We start from the raw sequence: 20,047 nt of genomic DNA on the forward strand, positions 1-20,047 counted from the left end.
TAAGTGTTAAGTGGTGGTGGTATATATATTTTTACACACTGGGTTCCTGCCATATTACAAATGACCATGAATGTTACACCACATCCTAACCACTCTAGTGTATTTATGATGACATAAAACTGTCCTTACATGTCCAAACAGGTGCATTTTTCAAAAAAAAACCAAACAAACCAAAAAAAAGATTCAGGGCAACAAGTTCTTCTATTGAATAAAACTTGCATGTTATCCTGAAGAACATGGAGCCAAAAACTGTGGATTTGCTCATTGGTCTCGGTTGGCGTCCAAGTAAAGCAGATTTCAAATAGGCTAGAATGAGACAGGTCTGTTCTTCCCAGTATGAAGTACCTGCAATGCACCGGACAAGCTCATTTTACTTGATGGTGTATGTTGTTCCAACTGAGTCATTTTCACTTTTGTTGAGCTACCCTGGCATCACAACCTGTGCATTCCCTTGTCATCACATTCAGCAATTTCATGCAAGGTTGTGTAAATCCGCACTGAAGAATCCAAAACATAAAATGAGCTAAAGGTTACTGCTCAAATGGAATGAATATCAATTCACATCCAAGATTTAGTAAGTTAAATTGCAAACTTATAGTTTTCATCATCCAACAGAAACTACAAACCACCTGAAAGGCAATATACAAATTTCAGTGACTGTTGATATGACCACTGGCTTGCATCTAAAATACTAGATGTAAAAACCAGCCCTTCTCATGTCCTTCTCTGACACATTTCTTTCCTAAACTGCTGATGAATTCAGAACAGTCACAGGCGTGTTCCTGATTGTTCAGCTACAGAATTAGGTCTTCACACAGCACTAAGGCCTTGTTCAATCAAAGCCATTCATTTCCATGACTTTACAGAATTATATTCTCATCAGACTACAAATTTCAAAGAGAAGAGGTCAACACAGAGCATCCTGGACAACGTCAATTTTAGAGAGTTTGCAGACTAAATGATTCATCAGAATAATTTCTATAAATGAACACATGTACACACAATACACAAGTCTCTAACTGATTGCTAATGACTTTATGTGGTTTGTAGCAGAATGCCAAGAAACACCAAATGAATAATCTTGGTGTTTTTTCTGACTTTGTTACCAGCTGATAAACAGATATGAGGTGTTTATGTTTGGCATGTGAGGACGCAGAGGCAGTGAGAGGTTAGGTTTCCATTAAAATACAATATGCCAGCAAGCGCATGTGAAGCTACACCATATGTAACTCAAATCGCAGGCTTGGGTCTCTTGCTATCTGCAACCTCGAGACTGAGCAGAAATATCAAAGGGAAGTAGCAGACAAACACATGTTTCAGTGCACACGCAGTATCTGAAAGGTCCAGAAGTCCTGAAATTTACAATTTGTCATTAAAATAAAAGGTCAATGCTTTGACTAAAAGTGGGGGATAAACCAAAATGGAGATCGTAAAATTAAACCAGGTTTTATGACACCACAGTAGAATCTGAGGGATCTGAAACGATTTAAGAAGATTGTTAAAGAGCGTGTTCCAACACTTACCCGTGCATCATACTCAAGGACAAACGGAGGTATGTCTATCTGCTCAGGTTTGATGCAGGTGAAGAGCTGCTGCAGGTTGTCCAGGTAACGCACCTTGTCCTTTATCCCTGACACGCTGAAGGTGGTAAAAAACCATGTTGAGGCCTGGATGGAGTGAATAAAGAGAGGAAATAGTTAACAAACATGTGAACTTCAGTTGAAGACAGGAGCTAGATTGATCTAGATTTGATGTTAGAAAAAGTATAATTCTAAAGCAAGCAACCAAATGAGGTCTAATGACACTTTAATGCCAAAGGAGAAATGTAGTAATTGGAGAGAAACGAACTGTAGTTCCAGGTATTCGATCGCCAAATTCTACAAGCTTTCAGCTGTTTGCAGTGAACACATCAAACAAAGACAATTTAAATAGCTCATCACAGCTAATGTTACAAGTGGCTCCTCTAAAGTCAGCACAAAATGCTACTTTTAATGACGACTGCAGTCTCAAAATGATTCTGCCCCTGAACAGAATCCCTGATAAGAGCACGTATTTGTAAATCAGGTATTGTCTCAAGTAGCCCGCAACTAATCAAGGGCTTTATTATTAGCACCAGGTGTGGTTAAGGTAGAACACATCCAATACCCGAAAAAGTACACTTATCCTATCAGATACAAGGATAAGGATACATAAAGATAGCGACGGCACTGAAGGTTTCTAGAAAAGTATTGGAAGCATAGGTCTTAAGTTCAAAGTTAAAGGAATAGTGTCTGCACTACCTGGACATGGCAGAAAAAGTTAGATATCAGAGAGTCCAACCAGATTTCTGAGGAGGCTGGTGGAGAAAAACCCTCGAGTGACTGAAAAAAACCTGCAGCAAGACTTGGTGGTAAAGGGCACTGAGGTTTTAGTTTCCACAGTGAGGCGCATAATAAAAAAAAATGTTTTCTATTGCAGAACTTGTATCACTACTGACTGAAAAGCACAAGAAAGGTCAGAGTCAAAAAGTCAAAAAATGTTATGCTGTCTGTGAGGAAGCTGAAGCTGCGGAACAGCACAATATTTCCAAGCATACCTCAAAGCCCACCAAAGTCTGCTTACAGAAGAAGTCCTGGAATAATCTAGAGAGGTTGTCGCAGTCACCTGACTTGAAGAAATGCTGCAACCTCCTTCAATAGTATTTGAAGGAGGTTGCAGTATGTAAACCCAAGAATATAAGTGAACCAGAGGCCATTGCTTAGAGGAATGGGCTGATATTCCTCAGGAACGCTGCTAGACGCTGTTGTCTGGCTTTAAATCACATTTGCAGCAAGTCAAAAATGCAAAAAGGTGCTCTACTAAGTACTGAAGGCGCTTGTAATGAAGGGGATGAATAATTTTAAGACTGCAGCACTCATTAAAAGTTGCATTTTGTGTTGACTTTGGATAAACCACTGGTAAAATTAACTGCGTTGAGTCATTCAAATCGTTCTGTTTAATTGGTTCATTGCAAACAGCTGAATGTTTATAAATGTATGAAAATTCTGAGTTCAACTGTAATAAAAAAAGTACTTAGCGCATATTTCTGCCCGGGCAGCACAATACCTTTTTGCTATTGCTATTAAAATAATATATCTAGGGTTTTATTTTCACATCTAGATGAGGGAGAATCATGAAGGTATTTATTTTATTTTTTTTTTTAATTTAAATAATACCTCATCTAGGGAATGCAGGTAAATTGTACAGGGTTGATATTTGTATGTATAGACACTAAGGAAAAAATACTGCAATGCAAGTAAAGGAAAACAGTGTGAGATATGGGGACAAAAATGAAAATCACGGTAAAATATTTACTTATAGTGGCTGAAAACAGTTTTGCACACTACTATGACAATGTAGTAGTAAATTAAAAATGTTTAACATTTACATGACAAATGTTCATAGTGACAAGTTCTGGGCTTAGATACAAGTTCTGCTGACTCTGCAAATATCAGTAAACTTAATACGTACCAAGACACAATCTTACCTTGGAACGAAATGTTGGATGTACAAAGTAGAAGGCTTTTAAATTCTTCTTAAACCTGCAAAAAGTGAAACAGACGTGTTAAGCAAGAAATTTAATGACAGTGGCTCTTTATTTCTTAAATATATATAAAAAATGGAACAATGACACAAATGAAGTGAGATGGATTTAAGCCTCTAATAGAAAAAAAAAATCATATTTACAATCAGGTTATTGAAACATTTATTAGAGACACACACAAACTCTTAAGTTTCTAAGGCAGTACAGCAACTACACAGGTGCAGTGGAGACGGCTTAAGGCCAATGTTCTTGTCGATTAACTACTCATGATTGCGTCTGTAAAGTAGATCTTTATTTAATAGCCTGGAGTACATATAAACAGAGAGGTGCAAATAATATGCGAAGTTTGACTTTTACTTTGTGCAAAATCCTTTTTTCTAAGATGTTTTACGATGACCACTCATCGTAAAACATTGTTGTGCTAATTGTGCAATTACTCTCCCTCCAATCACCACACAAGAATTACCAGAACCTGAACATGAAGGATATTTTCCTTATTGCCTTATCAATTTTAACAAGACCACCACACCCAACAATGAACTGATGCTTACATTTTGAAGCCAAACACAGATGCTGTGTCAGAGCTTCAACTGTTAAATATTAAGAACCCATGAGTGAGCCACTGCTGCCTTCAATACCATGAATGTGGGCACTGTCAGGAAACGTTGCTGACGTTGCCGTTTGATTTAAGTGCAGGACAAAACTAGCAGTGGTAAACCTCCACCAACCAGTGGAGTGCACATCTGTCCAGACATGCACTCAGATCAGTGAGTTCAAATGGATGCTTGTGCGAGATGTAATGAAACCCCCTCTAGAGGTTTAAGAAATTGCATTACTGAGAATTGGACAGACATAATTTTTTACACTGAATAATATCTATTCAGTTTATCCTCAAGTCCAAGTGGACACTGGTGACAAATTGGAAGAAATTAAATCAAGGCCTTCCTGAAATTGGCTGGCCTGCTAGCCAGACAAGCTGAAAACATAATAAATTTAAAAAAAAACAAAAAAAAGAAAACAACTTTTTTTAAAAATTCATTTTGTCTAAGACAGTCTTCATCATATGAATAAGTCACAAGCTACATATAGTGACATCACCAATTGAAATCATTATACTTCCAAAGAAAACAATCCGGGCTGTGCATTTTCCTATCCCGTTATCGTTTTCCTACTTAGTTGCTATGATGAGAAAATTACTTATTAGTACACTGGATGTCTTTTATATGTCCTATGTTATTACTTTTTACCATGCCATCTCTAAATTGTAGGTGGGGTCATCCCCTGTCTTTACAGTATTTAGTGTGTCTCAGTCAAATGAACGGCTGTGAAAATGCTCCAGTGAAAATGCACCAGTCCCGATTTGGGTAGCAGCTGTGAAAAATTACAGTGCGCAAATGTTTTAGGAAGTTATTAAACATTCTTTTAAGATGAAACAAATTTTTAAATAAACCGTCTTTTAGAGATCCGTGTCCTCAGAATGAACGGGGTTTGGAGAGGTCTGAAAGCATTAAAAGATGGACAAAGACATTGCTGGGCAGCTTTATCAAGATAATTCAGCAAATTGAGAAGATCCCTGATTTGGATACACATACATTCATTTGAAAAAGCACAAAGCACATTTAGAAAAATGTATTGTTATAAAAAAAAAAGGTATGGCCACTGCTAAGGACATATTTTAGAGAAAATACTAGAGCATACAGGTGGTGCACCAAGTAGGGAGTGAGTAGAGAAAACATTTAAACTCTGATGCAAGTGAACATTTACTTGGCTTGTCAACTGTCCTTGATCAACTGGCTGAACACTGACGAACCTCTAAGATGCTACTCTGATGCAGAGCTAAAGAAAAAAAATATTTTGTACTGCATTTAATCAAACCTTCGTGCATGATTTCATTTTAATACAACCCATGCAAGTTTATCCAATTCCAGTTCAAAGTACTTTTATTCATTTTCCAACAGATGGCTTTGTCAACTGGAGAGGGCGTTTTTAACCTGGCAACATTATGCTGTGATGACAACGTCTTCTGTCTTTCATCGCGTTAAAATGTAGAAATGTCAAACACTACACAATGCACTGACCTCCAAACCAGTGATAATGCAGTTTTCCTGACTTTTCTTGCTGTGCCACGATTACGTCACAATGTTCCACCAACAGAAATTATGGCTAATAGCAAGTTTTACTTAATCCTCCCACGGATCACACTGTCAAATTTGTACTTCTTTACAATTGTCAATCATCATCTGCGTTCTGTAGAAATGCTTTCTAATATTCTAACTACATTAAACAACAGTGAGCTGTTACAGCTGCGTTAACTATGCTGCACAGAGCAGAACAGAGCAGATGTCAGTCCCACCACGGCCAAAGTCCTAAGCCAGTCCTTAATGATGTGCTGAAAGAACTTGCTTAAAAAAAAACTAATTTTAGTCTCTTGTCTTCAAGATCGCATGAGAGCTTCACCAGACCGCTTTTAAACAGTCATCGCAGCCTGTCAGTCTCACACATCCTAAGAACACTCATGAAAAGGACTTCAAAACAATTGAAACAGCTTTGTTTGTGCAGCAGGGAGCAATCCACAATTATCCGGCACTATTATGAACTCAGAGCAAGAGGTGCTGACCCTCATCTCAACCATTTTAACCTCAGCTGTGTGTGCTGAAGGTCACAGACCAGTGAAGTAAGAAAAGTAAGAAAATTGCCAAAAAGCATGAATACAATTCCCAGTTTAATAAACTAGTATAAAGCAGCTAAGCGTAGATTAACTGATGCAAAGTCTTGCCTCTATAAAGACAGGAGCCACCAATCCTTTCTACTACTTAGGAGTCACTGTCCAAGACTTCAATGCAACCCCAGCAGAGTCACTGATGACTAAACACACAATATCAGCAGTTATTTCCACAAGTTGAGACTTGGCACTTTTTCCCATGTTGTAGCTGAAAAAATCCTGTCAAATATACCAGTTTACGTTGGCTGGGTAAAGCTGCATCTGTTCGAATAATACTGAACAGTTGGGCATGGCAGGGAGGAACCTGATCTGTTAGTTGACAAACTAACAGAGGAGGCACTCAGAAATACTAAACCATGATGTGAGACTCCTGTTGTGGTCCGCTCAGCCAGACAGTTTTGGAAACTTTTTATGCTCATGATTGACTTTAGTCTGCTAGTTAAGTTGTCTGGAGCCAAAATGCATCTGTAGCCAATCAATAGCTGGAATTGGTTGAATGTGCTGGATGTGCCAGGCTGGGTTTAGTAGTTACCTCACTAAGCCAAAGGGCAGTGACTGCTTGAGAAGTAAAAATACAGGGGAAAAAGAAAGCTTCAATATTAGTCACACATCCTGAGAAAGGTTCGAGCATCAAAGTAAACCACAAGTAACATTTCCAAATAAAAGTTTCACTTGTATCAAATGTGATTCTGTGATTCCCCAAATGCCCAAATCTAAAACAAAAATTTTGTGTTTCATGCCACGGAGAGTAGAATAAAGGCCGCAGGAGCAGAAAAAGGGTTTGATTTCCACTGAGGGTCCCTGATATCATGGCCCCAATTGTTTGTGTTTGTAGTGTTTGTATTTTTATTTGGGGTTCTACAGAAATAGTACAGTTACAGTTTTGCTGCCTGACCCACTGAGGCGTGAATTTACTAGACCGCTGAAGGTATGCTGTGGTATCTTGCACCAAGCTGTCAGAAGCAGATCCCCAAAGTCCTGTTAGTTGTGAGGTGAGGCCTCCGGGCATGTCTCTCAGCACATTCCACAGATGCTTGAGATCTGAGAGACCGAGATCTGCAGGATTTGGAGGTCAAGTTCCCACCATGAACCTATTGTTGTTTTCCTCAAGCCATTCATGCTCAAAGCATCACACTCCCTTGACTGGCTTGCCTTCTTCCCATGGTCGATCCTAGTGGCCTCCCTTGTCCAGGTAAGTGCCGCACACACACAACCAGCCATCCACATGAGTCCCCGGAGCAGGCTCCCTTCTTTCATTGCTCCACGGTCCAGTACTGATGCTCATTTGCCGACTTTAGATGCTTTTGGCAGCGGACACGGGTCAGCATAAGCACCCTGACCTGTCTCCAGATAGGCAACAAACTGATATTACCTTTGTACGCAAGGCCCACCTGCACAGCCCACCTTCTTTAAATAAGAGTTAACGAGCCAAAGAGAGACTTTAAATAACATTTAAAGATAATACGCATTAAACCCACAGCTGAGCACTTTATGGGATGAATCAGCAAAGTGTGCTGAAACCGTCAGTTCATTTTTAGGACTGAATGGGGTTTTCCTGTTCGGATGAATGGGGAAGCTGAATGAGGGTGGTTTCATTCATAGCTGGCTGTATGTCAAAGCTATTGTTTTTGTTGTACCATCAAGCCGATAGCAGATGCTTTAATAGATCAAGATTTCCCACATGCAATCTTTGTTTTAAAAAACGTCTGGTGAAACCACTCAGGAAATGGTTAATAGAAGAATATAGGGCATCAAGGGTGCAAAATGACTCAGTGGCATTTCCCACTGACACAGGAAGCTTATTCAGCTGTTACTAGAAGGTACAGAGACAAGAGTGCTGTGGTTTAAGCTTTACACAGTTTTAACTGTTTTAACACAGTATTGTGTGGTAAAACCGTTCTGTTGATGATGAAAGGTACCATACAAAAAACCTTATTTGTGTTTTTAAAGCTACAGCATTCTATTTTCAACAAAAGGCCAAAGTTTAAGTTGTACAAAAGCCAAGTTAAGATCTAAACCGCTTTATTAAAGCTAAACAAATTGAATAGATCAAATGCTGATTATATTTTTCTGCTAGGGGTGGGTACGAGTGATTTAAACTACAGCATTCTGGAGGTATTTTTTCGGTAATGATATAAAAGATGATTTGAAAACTACTTAAAAATATCATTTGGGCCACAAGTCACATTAGTGTACCATTCGATCATTTTAATACTAAACTATGTAAATGTTATTGGACTGTAAAAATCTGAATGTTAAATGTTTTCTTCACTGCAGTTCATGAAACATATTCACTAGCAAACAAAATCCTTCTGAATAAAGAGAGTTTGTCACTGTTGTTCTAATATCTGCCATGATTTCTTCCTTATACTGGTCTGTGCTTGAGGTGGTGGAACAAACTGAATTCACATTTCCAGCCTTTGTTGGTAGATCTTCTGACGCAACTTGCAAATTATGGATATTACATTTACATCTGATTTATTGCTGAACCATTCTGACAAAGGACTTCTGTTTTTTTTAAAGCTAACTGAACTGTGATAATATTTTGAGGATGACACACCAGATTCTCTGCGCCGAACAGACTGTGTGCACTGTGCCTCAGTTAAACTTGAACTGGCTTGTGGTATAACTCACCATTTTCTCTTACCAATAACCATAACTTGGGGGTCTGTCTGTCTTACAGTTGTGTTTCTTGCTGGATAGCTTCTAAAACCTCAGAGGCCCCTTATCCATGAACGCGTTTGTTACAAACTCTACATGGCTGCATACAACCATCATTGAATCCATGAAGGTTGCAAAGCATAAGCATCACTCTTAAGATAATACATACGTGTGATGATGGGGTTGAGCTGTAATAGACACTGGTTTTCTTTTGGAAGATGAAGCTCCTATTTAGCATGATGAAGATATTCATCCATGCCAAACCTCACAGCAGACTGCAAAAAGATGCAGTGGGAGACTGGTATTGAGACAGGAAACAACATCTGACTCAATGTGTAGATTAGTTGATATGATAATGCATGTGTGTATGTGCATCATCTTTCAAGTTTACCAACAGATTCACTGATTTTGATCCAGGTCTCATGCATGGACTGAATCCGTTAGATGTTTAATACATCAATGCTGACATTTAAAGGATAAATTCTCGTCTCTATACTTATTTTGATGAGCAGTAGGAAATATGGAGGGGGCTAGTGTGTCTGTAGTTTCTATCCAACATGTTTATGTAGAGATGTCAAGAGGTGACTCATAAGGTGCATTCTTCAAATGCATATGCTTTAAATTCATATAAATTAATGTAATTCAGAGCAAGTTTAGAACAAGGACTTTAAAACGTTTAACGCTATGATTAAGGCAGAGTCACAGCCGATACTCACTCCAAGTTTGGGTTTCCTGTTCCAAACATGGGCGCCAGATTTCCAAAAGCCACAATGAAACAAAAATATTTCACAGCTCTTTTTTTCCCCAAAGTCTAAACACTGTAACCTTGGCGGTGTCATATTGTAGCATGAACAATACATCTGAACTTCAATGCATGTGCAAAAGTCAAGGGTGTCAGAGAAGCACCAAATGGGAGCCAAATGAGGGCCAAATAAAAGCAAAGCCTTGCTGAACATGTGGCAATTTGCAAACATTATCGTATCCAACTATGTATTTGACAGTGAGGGGCCAAGAAAGAATTCACATTTTGCGATTTGTTTTTTTTAAGATTTTGCATCTGGCCAGATGTAGTGTTATTTTAAAAAACACAAACAATAAAACAACCAAGGAACTGCCAAAGCTTCGTCAGACCTTTGTTCTATCTGGATGAATTTTATAAGAATTTTTATATTATTTCTTTAGAAAACCCCTGGTGGTTGTGGTTATGACTTCTAGAGACCAAGGATTTGGCTGGCCATGCCATGATGTCAATTCTTCTGCAAACCCAGAACATCCATCCATCATCCACAACAATAAAACCACTGACAGGTTAAGCAAAATACATTAGCTCATTACAATGGCACCTGTCAAGAAACGGCATATATTAGGTAAAAAGCGAAAAGTGTTTGGGGTTGACGTGTTGAAAGCAGGAAAAATGGCCTGCACCAGGATATGAGCAAATTTGACAACGTTCTAATTGCGACGGCAAGATGACAGAGTTTCCAAAAGAAGATCTTGTGGGGGTGTTCCCAGTTTGCAGTGGGCAGTACTTACCACACGCTGGTGAATCTTGATGCATATAGGGTTGTGAAACTAATGACTGGTCAGAGGACCCATGCTGGTTTAATGTTGCTGACCAGTGTATAGTACAGAAAGCTGAAGCAATAAGAAAGCTGAAGCAATAACGGATGTGTGATTGGGTGTGGCAGACGCATGAGGCAAAGCTGAGACAGGACGGAGTGAAACAAAGGGAAATAAGGTCATATCTAATGTACCTAATTTAACCTGCATGAGTTAAATGGGCGGTGTTCAACACCTCACACGTGTAAAAATATCAGACTGACTTGAGGTCTACAATGTCGTAGAGGTTTTTCAAGAAGTTGGAGTCGAGGTGGTTGTGCTCGCCAGTCAGTGTGTGGAAGTAAACCATCACATACTCCTTCACTGTGATGTGATCCATCACATGGATGAAGTACAGTAGAGCCTGCAAACACAAACACAGACAAAATCAGTGTGCATTTTGTCCATGGCGTTTCATTTATTAGTACAGTTAAAAACGTTTGTGTGAATTCACTTTGACTTGATGTAATAGTAGGTTTGCTCACTTTGGCAACTTTTTAGGTCCAAAAACATAAAATATTCTCATATTTATGCAACACCTTTAGATGAATACAGAACACATACATATATGCATTGTTATAAAATATTTACTTTATTCAGTGACAAAATTGTTTTTTTTTTGAACATTTAAATATTAAAAATGAGGTTAAGATGACAAACATTCACATGTGTATTGCATAAAAGTAGATTTGCATCAATATGCAAAAATTACATGCACATTAACACAGAACCTAACATATGTGCACGCAAATGAAATCCATCCGCAGTGTGCATGCAGTTGCAAGCACATGTGAATACAGATAGCACATAAATAGAAACACACAAAATGGCTGAAACTGAGAGCAACCAGTACAGCCAGGAATGTGTGCTGACACACTGAGGAAATCAACTTGGACCTGCTGTAAAAATAAATAAATGCATCTTATTTTGGAGTAAATTTTATTTTTTTTTTACCTTTTCAAGGTCAATGAGGGTGACTGGAATATTTCGTCCAACCACAACCATTACGGTCCTGCCACACATATCCACACCTGGGGACACACACAACACATGCTCAGTATTAAAATGTAGACAAATAAAGGCAGATGAACCATGACTGATGATCACGCTTTGATACTTCAAGCTTGACAAGCATCAATTGCTGAACCTTTTTAGCACAAAAATAGCAAAAAACTCTCTAAGCCATCTCAACAAAGAGGGTGTTACTGTGAGATCGTCTTCGATAGCTGATGCAATCTGACTTTGTGTAGTTCAGCTTTTGTCCTTTTGCTCAATTCAAAGATTGATAGATGTGTTAAGTGGGAAGGGTTTCAGAACTTAAATAGTTAATACATTCACTGATGACTGATCTGAAAATGTATTATATTTAATCTTGTATTGTGGTAAATGTATTACATTTAATCTTGTATTGCAGTTATTTGTCTATTGAGTGTGCCTGAGTTCTGGCCTGTTTGTTAGACGAAATACATTTCAACCAATAATTGAAATAATTACAAATATACCGGATTTAGATAATAGAAAGAACATGGGAATGGAAATTAATGGAGATTACACCCTGGCGGACAAATTGCTATTATTATAATCATTATTATCTGAAAATTGCGCAGCTGTTAGTTGCAACACTAATTACACTGCAACAATATTTACATTTAGGCGTTTAGCAGATGTAGATTTTATCCAAATGTGAAATGACCACTCAATATTTCAAATATTGCTGTGTGTACTCAAAAATAGTAATCGCAGCTGTGCAACTCTGCACAAGTTTAGAAAGTTTAATGGGTGAACTGCCAAATCACAATGTGCCCACAAAGTAAGTGACATTACATGGAAAGGTCTGAGAAGTTTTCAGTATAAATGTTTATCATTTTGTGTTTGTATCCTTTGGTGCATTAGAAATCTTTACGAGATCTGTGTTTTGATTTAACAATGTTATATTTAATTCTCTGTGCTCATTGTATCCAAGTTACTGTGTCTACTTTTTATTTAGGATCCTTACATTCCTGTAACATGACCATTATGTTTAGTATGTATTCTAATTAAATATTGTAATCAAAAAGAGGCTGGGAGTTTTAGCTAGTTGGGAGACTGATTTAAACATTTCCCAGCAAACTGTTTTAGGACCCTGTATAACAAGACTGTCTCCTACTGGTAATAAGACCAAATTGCACCCAGCAACAACTGAGATGAGTACTGTACTCGCCATGTTTAATGAGATAAAGAAGTAATTTGGGGGAAGCCTCACGCACAAAATGTAAAATCTAAATATCCTCTTGGTTCTCATTTCATTTGACATGACAGCAGTGACATCTCTCTTTCCCTCGCTCTTACACAGCAAGGCTTACCAGTTTGATACAGGGCTTTCAGTGCAGCGATGTCTGATAGATCCTCTGCTCTCGCTTGACACAGCCAGCGGTTGTAACTGCAGGAGGGAATTCACAGAAATTCATCTTTACATGGCAACAGTATGTAGTACACACTGGACTTGCATCTGAGTTAAAAGAAATTTAAAAAAACTTTACCTTACTACTTATGAAATAACCGAAAATACATAAACCACTTTCATTTGGTAGCTTAGTGTGTGACTCTGGCATTACTTAGAGGAATACATAGTTATTTATTCAATCCTTTCATAGGTCTAAGAGCAATAAAGATTTTTTCAAAGTATAATTGCAAATTCATCGAGAAAAGAAAGTTCTGCTCAAGATTTTTAAAAACCATAAAATACATTTCTGGTGGCCTATTTTTTTTTCTGCTTTCAGCTTTAATTTGTAAAATCTTTACTGCAATTTTCACCAAAATGCTCCCACCGTGGCTGGATCTTTTCTGGTATGTTATGCCCTTCACAGTCCTGCCACGTTGTGACCCTGCCTGAACTGTCTACTACTGATTACAGAGCAATGTTTCCAATGATAGTGTTGCTACTAAATTGCTAATGTTGCTAATAAATGTGACATGACTGAGCTGATCATAGCTCTACTTTACCACGGACAAGTTTGTGTTTTTTTTTATAAGATTTTTTATTTTTATTTTTTAAGACACTTACTTCCTCTGGTGTTGTTTTTGCATGGTTGCCTCGGAAATCTGGCCCTGTAGAATCAATTTCCGCTGTTTGTCCACATCACCCTCCATTCGTGCAAAGGCGTGAGTCCCTACCTGCCCCAGGTCTGACTCCAGACTCTCCTGTTCAGAATCATCTACACAAAATAAACACAAAAAAAGACAGTAACTGGTTATCAACATTCACTTCACTAGCATCAATCATTTCCTTTACTCTCTCTTTCACATTTTTTACAGAATAGTAAATAATTCAGCATCTGGCTACATTCTGACTTTTAACATGATAGTTTTTTTTTCCCCTTTAAAAGACCTACTGTTCACTTTTTCCAAGGGTAATCTGATTACTACATATGCATGAGTGTGCATTACTTATTACTGTGCCAATGTTTATTTTATTTTACAGAATATAATTTAGCAAGCCACACATATTTTAGTTGACTTTGTGAAAAAGGTGATGTACTTCGCTGCCAGACTTTAGGCTAAGGCACAAATTTGTTTCTTTGCTCCTTCATTCCAGGACCATATGTAATGTGTTCGAATGTTTGCACATTTTATCTTCATCCAAATGGGCATAGGTGTCTGTCTGTGTGTATACATAAGCCTGTTATTGGGTTTCACTTGCAGGCAGCCTGCTTGCTATTCAATCAGCAACCTAAAGCCACATCTCATCTCTTCAAAGCATCTTGCCAGCTTACAATAGACTTGAAGTCAACAGAAACAACAGGCTTCCCCCAAAAACCACAAGCACTTGTTAACACATGGGCTGATGTCATAATACTCTTAAAAAAATAACATTTAAACAAATGTGAAAAGGACAGATCAAGATTAATGTGAGGATATAAGGCCTGTATGGGAGTTTGGAGTCGAGCTGCCAATAAAGTCTTTGCAGATTAATCTTCTACGCCCCCAAACCAACTGCTGTGCATACAGTCAAGTGCTGGCCATGTCTGAGTGGGGACTATAAGGTTCAGGACAAGTCAAAGTAAGGTCTATTTGTTCTAGGCTAATTTCTATGGGTTGACTGTGGACTGAACTTTGCCTAGTCCAAATCTACGGTATGTGAATAAATGAGCAGCTCCTTCCTAAAACACGAATCACTAGCTTGATCTGAAGTTTGGACAGTCCGGCCAAGTTGGCAGTTTGGCACAAGATGAAGAGAAAATTTAAAAAGCAAATGTGCCAATAAAACACTGTTTAGCCAACAGGCTGCAGCCAAGTGCTCTGAAATAATGGTATTGTGAAAGTTTTCAGTACTAGCATTTAATGAGGGCATTTGCTGCCAACAGCAGTTTACCTTCTTTCCCTGACCCCCCTACATTAGTGGGTCAGTCAGCACTGTTTGACTCCAAGACTGAATGGAAGTCCTCCTATACCCCTGATGGAGACTAGTCTTTAGAGAAACTGGACTGCTGAAATTCTTTTTGGTTTTCCTTCTTTGAAGGATCGAGAGGACGGCTTCATTGCAAATTTAACACACTGCTTCCACTAGTGGAACATCAACCACACAACAACAAGAAAGAAATCCCACAGTGTCTTCACTAAATTAGCAGAGGACAATGCTGACTGACAGACATCTCCGTTCCCGCATTGGTTCCTAAATTTTAACAGATAAAATATTCTTTGAGTTACTTAATACATTTAAATAATTTTTCTTAAAACAAACCAAAAAAAGAAAAAAATCAACTTTTGTTTGATATTTTTGAACTCATTAAAAGGTGAATTACTTGCCCTACAACTACAGCATCTGCACTTTAGTTCATATCCTATCTATATAATATACATGCATTTCTTTTTAAATTAAAATCAAAGATGCCCAGTGATACCGTTCTTGTTATTTAATGTGGCAGATTACACACATTTCTAGGAAAACAAATAAATATTACATGCATCTCTTTGGAATATGTAGATGATACTGCAGAGTACATGGTTACACCAGGACCATGCACGGCTTTGCTTTCTGAGCCAGATGTTCCACCGACCCAGTCACAGAATATTCTGCTACCCTATGTTTCCATGTCCTCTGAGTGGCTCACAGACAGGCCAAGCTTAAATACAAATAGACCGTTGACATAAAAGTCGAGCACAATAGAAGGTTGTGTACCTTCCAAGCTGCCTGGTTTCTCTGCAATGCGGATCTGTCTCTCTGGGACGACAGGTTCACCCTGAGAGTTGCCAATGTCAGCTGGGATGAGCGGCAGACATGCCTTCTCCTCCTGCTCAGAGCGAGGGTAGTACAGAGGCAGTAACTTTCTGTAGACCAGCTGGAAAAAAACAAAGGTTTCCTTATTTTCTTTTTTTTGGTCAAAACATAGACAGTCATGTTACACAGAATAACAGCATAAGAGATCCTGACTTTAAATAAGAGGATGCAGTGAAACACTGTGCAAAACGTTTTCCCATTGGCTTAAAAGTGACATTACACTTCGGAGAGTTGAACCACGTCTGAAATCCCTTGTACAACAATTTCCCAGTACTTTCTAGAACTCAGTCCAGTAAGGAGTCTGTTCTCATAGAAAAACTGTGTGAATAAGAAAAAGGAAGGATGGTTTGAACTTCTCAACCTCATTTGTCATTCTTTCCACAACTATATTCCAGTCTCTCATGAACTCCTGAAAGTATCCAGAGAATCTCACACATGTACCACACAGCAGGAGCATCGCTACAAAAGGAGTTACTGTAATTGAGGGGTGGCACCTGGCAAACGCAGCAGGAGGCAGGACATGACACTAGGCAACAGAAATCAGTGTTTACATATCAAAGCATCACCAAGTTCCTCTTTTTTTTTTTTTAATTGGTCTGACAGTGTATGTTCTTACCAAAAGAAGATAAGACTTTTTTGTTGCTGCCTTTTTCTTTACCACGGGAGGTTTTTTATTCTTCTGGCTTTCTGCCAGCGACAAGATGGAAACATCCTTAATCCTCCCACTCGCTCGCTGTAAACTCGCCTGACAACGACTTTGTATTCACAAATAGGCTCAATCGGAGCTTTTAGGGCTGCCTGTTTAATGTCCAATCCAACTCATTCTGGTATTTGTGTTCTCACATTTAGCTGGTCTGCATAATGTCTGGTCAGGTTCAGTTTGACATAGCTTTTTTCTGTTATTTCCTTTTATTTGCACCAATCAAGAAAATGGTATGGCTCAGTGTTAAAAGGCTGAAATGTTTCTTATTAAGAGCCAGAACTTTTCATCTTTGCCATAAACCAGCCAACCTTACATTACATTTAAAAAGAGGTAAATGCAGTTGACACTTGTCTGGACTTTTTGAGCAACATCATTACCGTGACATTAATGAAGTTTTATTGGCATGTTGGAGGGTGGGGGGGGCTTAGCGAAATTACCTTTACTCACTGCAAGTTGCTTGGTGAATTGCTTTCAAGTTGATTTTTACTCTTGTTGCAGTTTCCACATAGTGGGACCTTGCAGTGGAAATACATGGGCCCTGACAAAGTAAAGTCACACAAACCTCCTCAGTGTCTGACACTGCAAACACTACTGCCTCAATGCTGTTTCCGTGTTGCTCCAAGAACCTTCGTACTGTTCCTAAAAACACAGGAGCACAAAACACATTTTTGTTTTTCACTATATAAAACACAGCTTTTTTTTCCCTAAATAAATGGGACACACATGATGGGTACCACATTCACTCTCATCACAAACATACAACCAGAGCTTTAGAGTAGCATTGTATCCTCAGAGATAAGAAAAACAAGCAGTCCTGCAATAAGTGGTAAAGACCTCCAATAAATGTTACCTCCAAAAGTTCACTTCTTGTGCAGATGGGGCTGACTAAACTAAGTTTGGAAGCTACACTCTCAGACAGTTCTACAAAGAGGTGAAACTTCTTGAGGAAGCAGCTCCGATATATCTAGTGAATATACTGTTCATGTGGTTTGAGTTAGTGGATCTGAAACATGCCTGTTTTGGCAATTTCCATCATCAGATCATGAGCCTATCAGATCCTATTCTGTGCACTTAACTAGACATTTCATTCAAACTGCCAGTCATACATAAAGAATCACAGTGTGCGTTATGATTAAATTCATGCCTAACTGTCCTAAATAACTGTCCTGTGTTTTCTGTGGGACTGAACCTAAGTGCAATGCTATTACTCATTTTCCAGGCAGGTATGGAACTGTGTATGTGTCAAAGGTTTATTACGAAACACAATCTGAACTACACACCTGTACATCCCGGTGTGTGACTTACTGAAAGCAATGTGTGTAGAGTCTTCCAGTGGGTAACCTCTTTTGGTCGTGGTCACCACACAGAAGCCAACAGATGTCATCGACTGCTCACTATGGTGACAAAAACCACATATCAGACTTCATTTACAATACACACCGGAACTACAGAAACAGTGTAAAAGTTTCTCGGCGGCTTTCGGCTTATTCCTTCAGGGGTCTCCAGGGCGGAACATGTTCCTCACGTTGATTTAGCATGTGTTTTTATGCTGGATGCCCTTCCTTAAGAAGTCTCAAATTAAAAATCACAATTTACCTGCAACAGTTCGAAGTCCACACCTAAATCAGGCAGACTCTTTACTAATTTTGTAGAATGTGGTAACTCACACTACACGTTTTAACTGGTCTACCTGCTCGAATATAACAATAATTAGTAAGAGACTAACAAAAAATCTAGTTGGAGAAATTCGCAGTATCATAAAGTGGTAAAAATGGTTAAATTTTGACAATGACAACATTTTAATGTTTTGTCTGAGGCAGAAAAAATGTGCAAATGCTGCATTTTTTTACACTGTATTTACAGTTATAAATGACAAGTTAACGTATATTATCTACAGTAGGTTTCACTATTACTCACAAAGACAAATGTAGCTTTTCACCACTGTTATTAAACAGTTTATTCTTGGAGTCTATGAAATGCATTTTTGAGATTATTTGTGCCTGACGGGTGCAAACTAAACTACATTTTGATGATAGCTATGGTTTTTCTAACCTATCAAAGAGGAAGAAGAAAACAGTAGAAATCTGAAAACGGTCTGAAATCTTTCTCGACAGCTCAACTCTTCCTGTAACTGGGTTTCGCGTCACTTCTATAACACTGTGTTTTGCCAGATGAACAGTTTGAATGAGCAGTGAGAAGTGCTGTGCGTTTACATGCCTTTGATTACTGTTAACAGACAGTGATTTGATGGTTCTTACACAGCCAGCTGCATGATGTTCCTGTAGCAGCTATACAGTGAGCTTTCTGCTGCCGTCCTGTATTTGGATTTGTATTTTGGTCCAACAGTATGGATGATGAACCGCGCCGCCAGGTTAAACCCTTTGGTCAGCTTTGCCTCCCCCGTTCGACATGCTGCACACAAACAAAATAAATAAAACCGATGATATATTCACCGTGAAATAGAGAAAAAATAAATAAATACAATAATAAAACGATTATGCAAACAAAAAAAGGCGGCTAAGCCAGAACTGAACAATGTTTTTGGGTTCCAGCTCGTACAACTGCTGCATCTGCAAACCAATAAACTCTGTACTTTACAGTTTTTTCAAATTGGCATTGGGAGTTATGGCAGCTAGAATTTTGTTTTCCTTTGAGGTCTAATGTATTCATGTCTCAAGACAGTTTGTACTAGAGATTTTTCTTGTTTAGATTCAGCTAAGCATCATGAATTGGGTCTTGTCTGTGAATTATTTGTGTTCTCTTACTGACATTTTTTATTTTCTGCCTCCAGACTCAAATTACATTTCTTTTGGGAGTCAGATCATCTTTACAGTTTGTGCCTTCAACTGTACCTTTGAGTTTGAGCAGGTCCTCTCGCAACTCGGGTCCTGCCAGTTGATGAATACTGTCAGACACAGGGTTCTTGTCATTTAGCGATTCGTTACTGGTATTTACGATGGCAGTGCAGTTCAGCAGGGCGACGTCCCCAGTGCTATTAGGAAAAGCAAAAGAATAACTCCTATTATAACTTTAAACGTATACAAGTGAATAAACACCTTAGAGAATATGTATACAAAAATGCATATGCTTTCTGGTTACAAATCTATATTTTTTTATTAATTATTATTATGCTGCATCTTGCTGCTGGTGTCATTTCTCAATTTATGTTATTGAATATTTCTCCAGTATTTGTTGTCAGAGGTAATAATATTGTATTTCTACTCCAATATTTACTGCAGTGAATCCCCAGCGCCAAGGCTTGAATAAAGTGTGATCTTACCCCCAAACAGAGAATGTAACTCTGACTGGGTAAATACACAGATACCCATGTGCATCTATATTTAAACAAACCTGAATATACAGCATTTAGCTAAAGCTTATATTGTTGCCTCAGTGCAATTTATTCATCACGTCATCCTCCCTGGGTTTGCCTGCAAAGAACAATGAGGAACTACTCGAGCATGTGTTGAAAGCGTTTGGTCACAAGACAAGTTTAGCCACATTTTAAAACACCATCCTTCTTTAGAAATTCAGTCAAATTCA

General features: G+C 38.4%; 1 protein-coding gene across 3 annotated transcripts in view; it reads right to left on the minus strand.

Annotated features, from left to right (window-relative positions):
• gdap2 (ganglioside induced differentiation associated protein 2) overlaps positions 1 to 20,047 on the minus strand; it is a 32,797-nt gene that overhangs the window by 7,100 nt on the left and 5,650 nt on the right. For 2 of the 3 annotated variants that reach the window (XM_067515372.1, XM_067515371.1), the window contains exons 3-13: positions 19,357 to 19,496; positions 18,763 to 18,916; positions 17,810 to 17,898; positions 17,067 to 17,143; positions 15,703 to 15,862; positions 13,588 to 13,738; positions 12,887 to 12,963; positions 11,499 to 11,575; positions 10,769 to 10,908; positions 3,506 to 3,560; positions 1,524 to 1,667 (exon numbers count right to left, since the gene is read on the minus strand). In XM_067515372.1, the coding sequence (XP_067371473.1) occupies positions 1,524 to 1,667; positions 3,506 to 3,560; positions 10,769 to 10,908; positions 11,499 to 11,575; positions 12,887 to 12,963; positions 13,588 to 13,738; positions 15,703 to 15,862; positions 17,067 to 17,143; positions 17,810 to 17,898; positions 18,763 to 18,916; positions 19,357 to 19,496 (1,264 nt within the window). Of the gene's footprint in view, positions 1 to 1,523; positions 1,668 to 3,505; positions 3,561 to 9,114; positions 10,909 to 11,498; positions 11,576 to 12,886; positions 12,964 to 13,587; positions 13,739 to 15,702; positions 15,863 to 17,066; positions 17,144 to 17,809; positions 17,899 to 18,762; positions 18,917 to 19,356; positions 19,497 to 20,047 lie in introns of those variants that run through there. The other variant, XR_010915153.1, reaches the window with a different exon arrangement.

Source organism: Channa argus, chromosome 9, assembly GCF_033026475.1.
Source record: "Channa argus isolate prfri chromosome 9, Channa argus male v1.0, whole genome shotgun sequence".
NCBI lineage: Eukaryota > Metazoa > Chordata > Actinopteri > Anabantiformes > Channidae > Channa > Channa argus.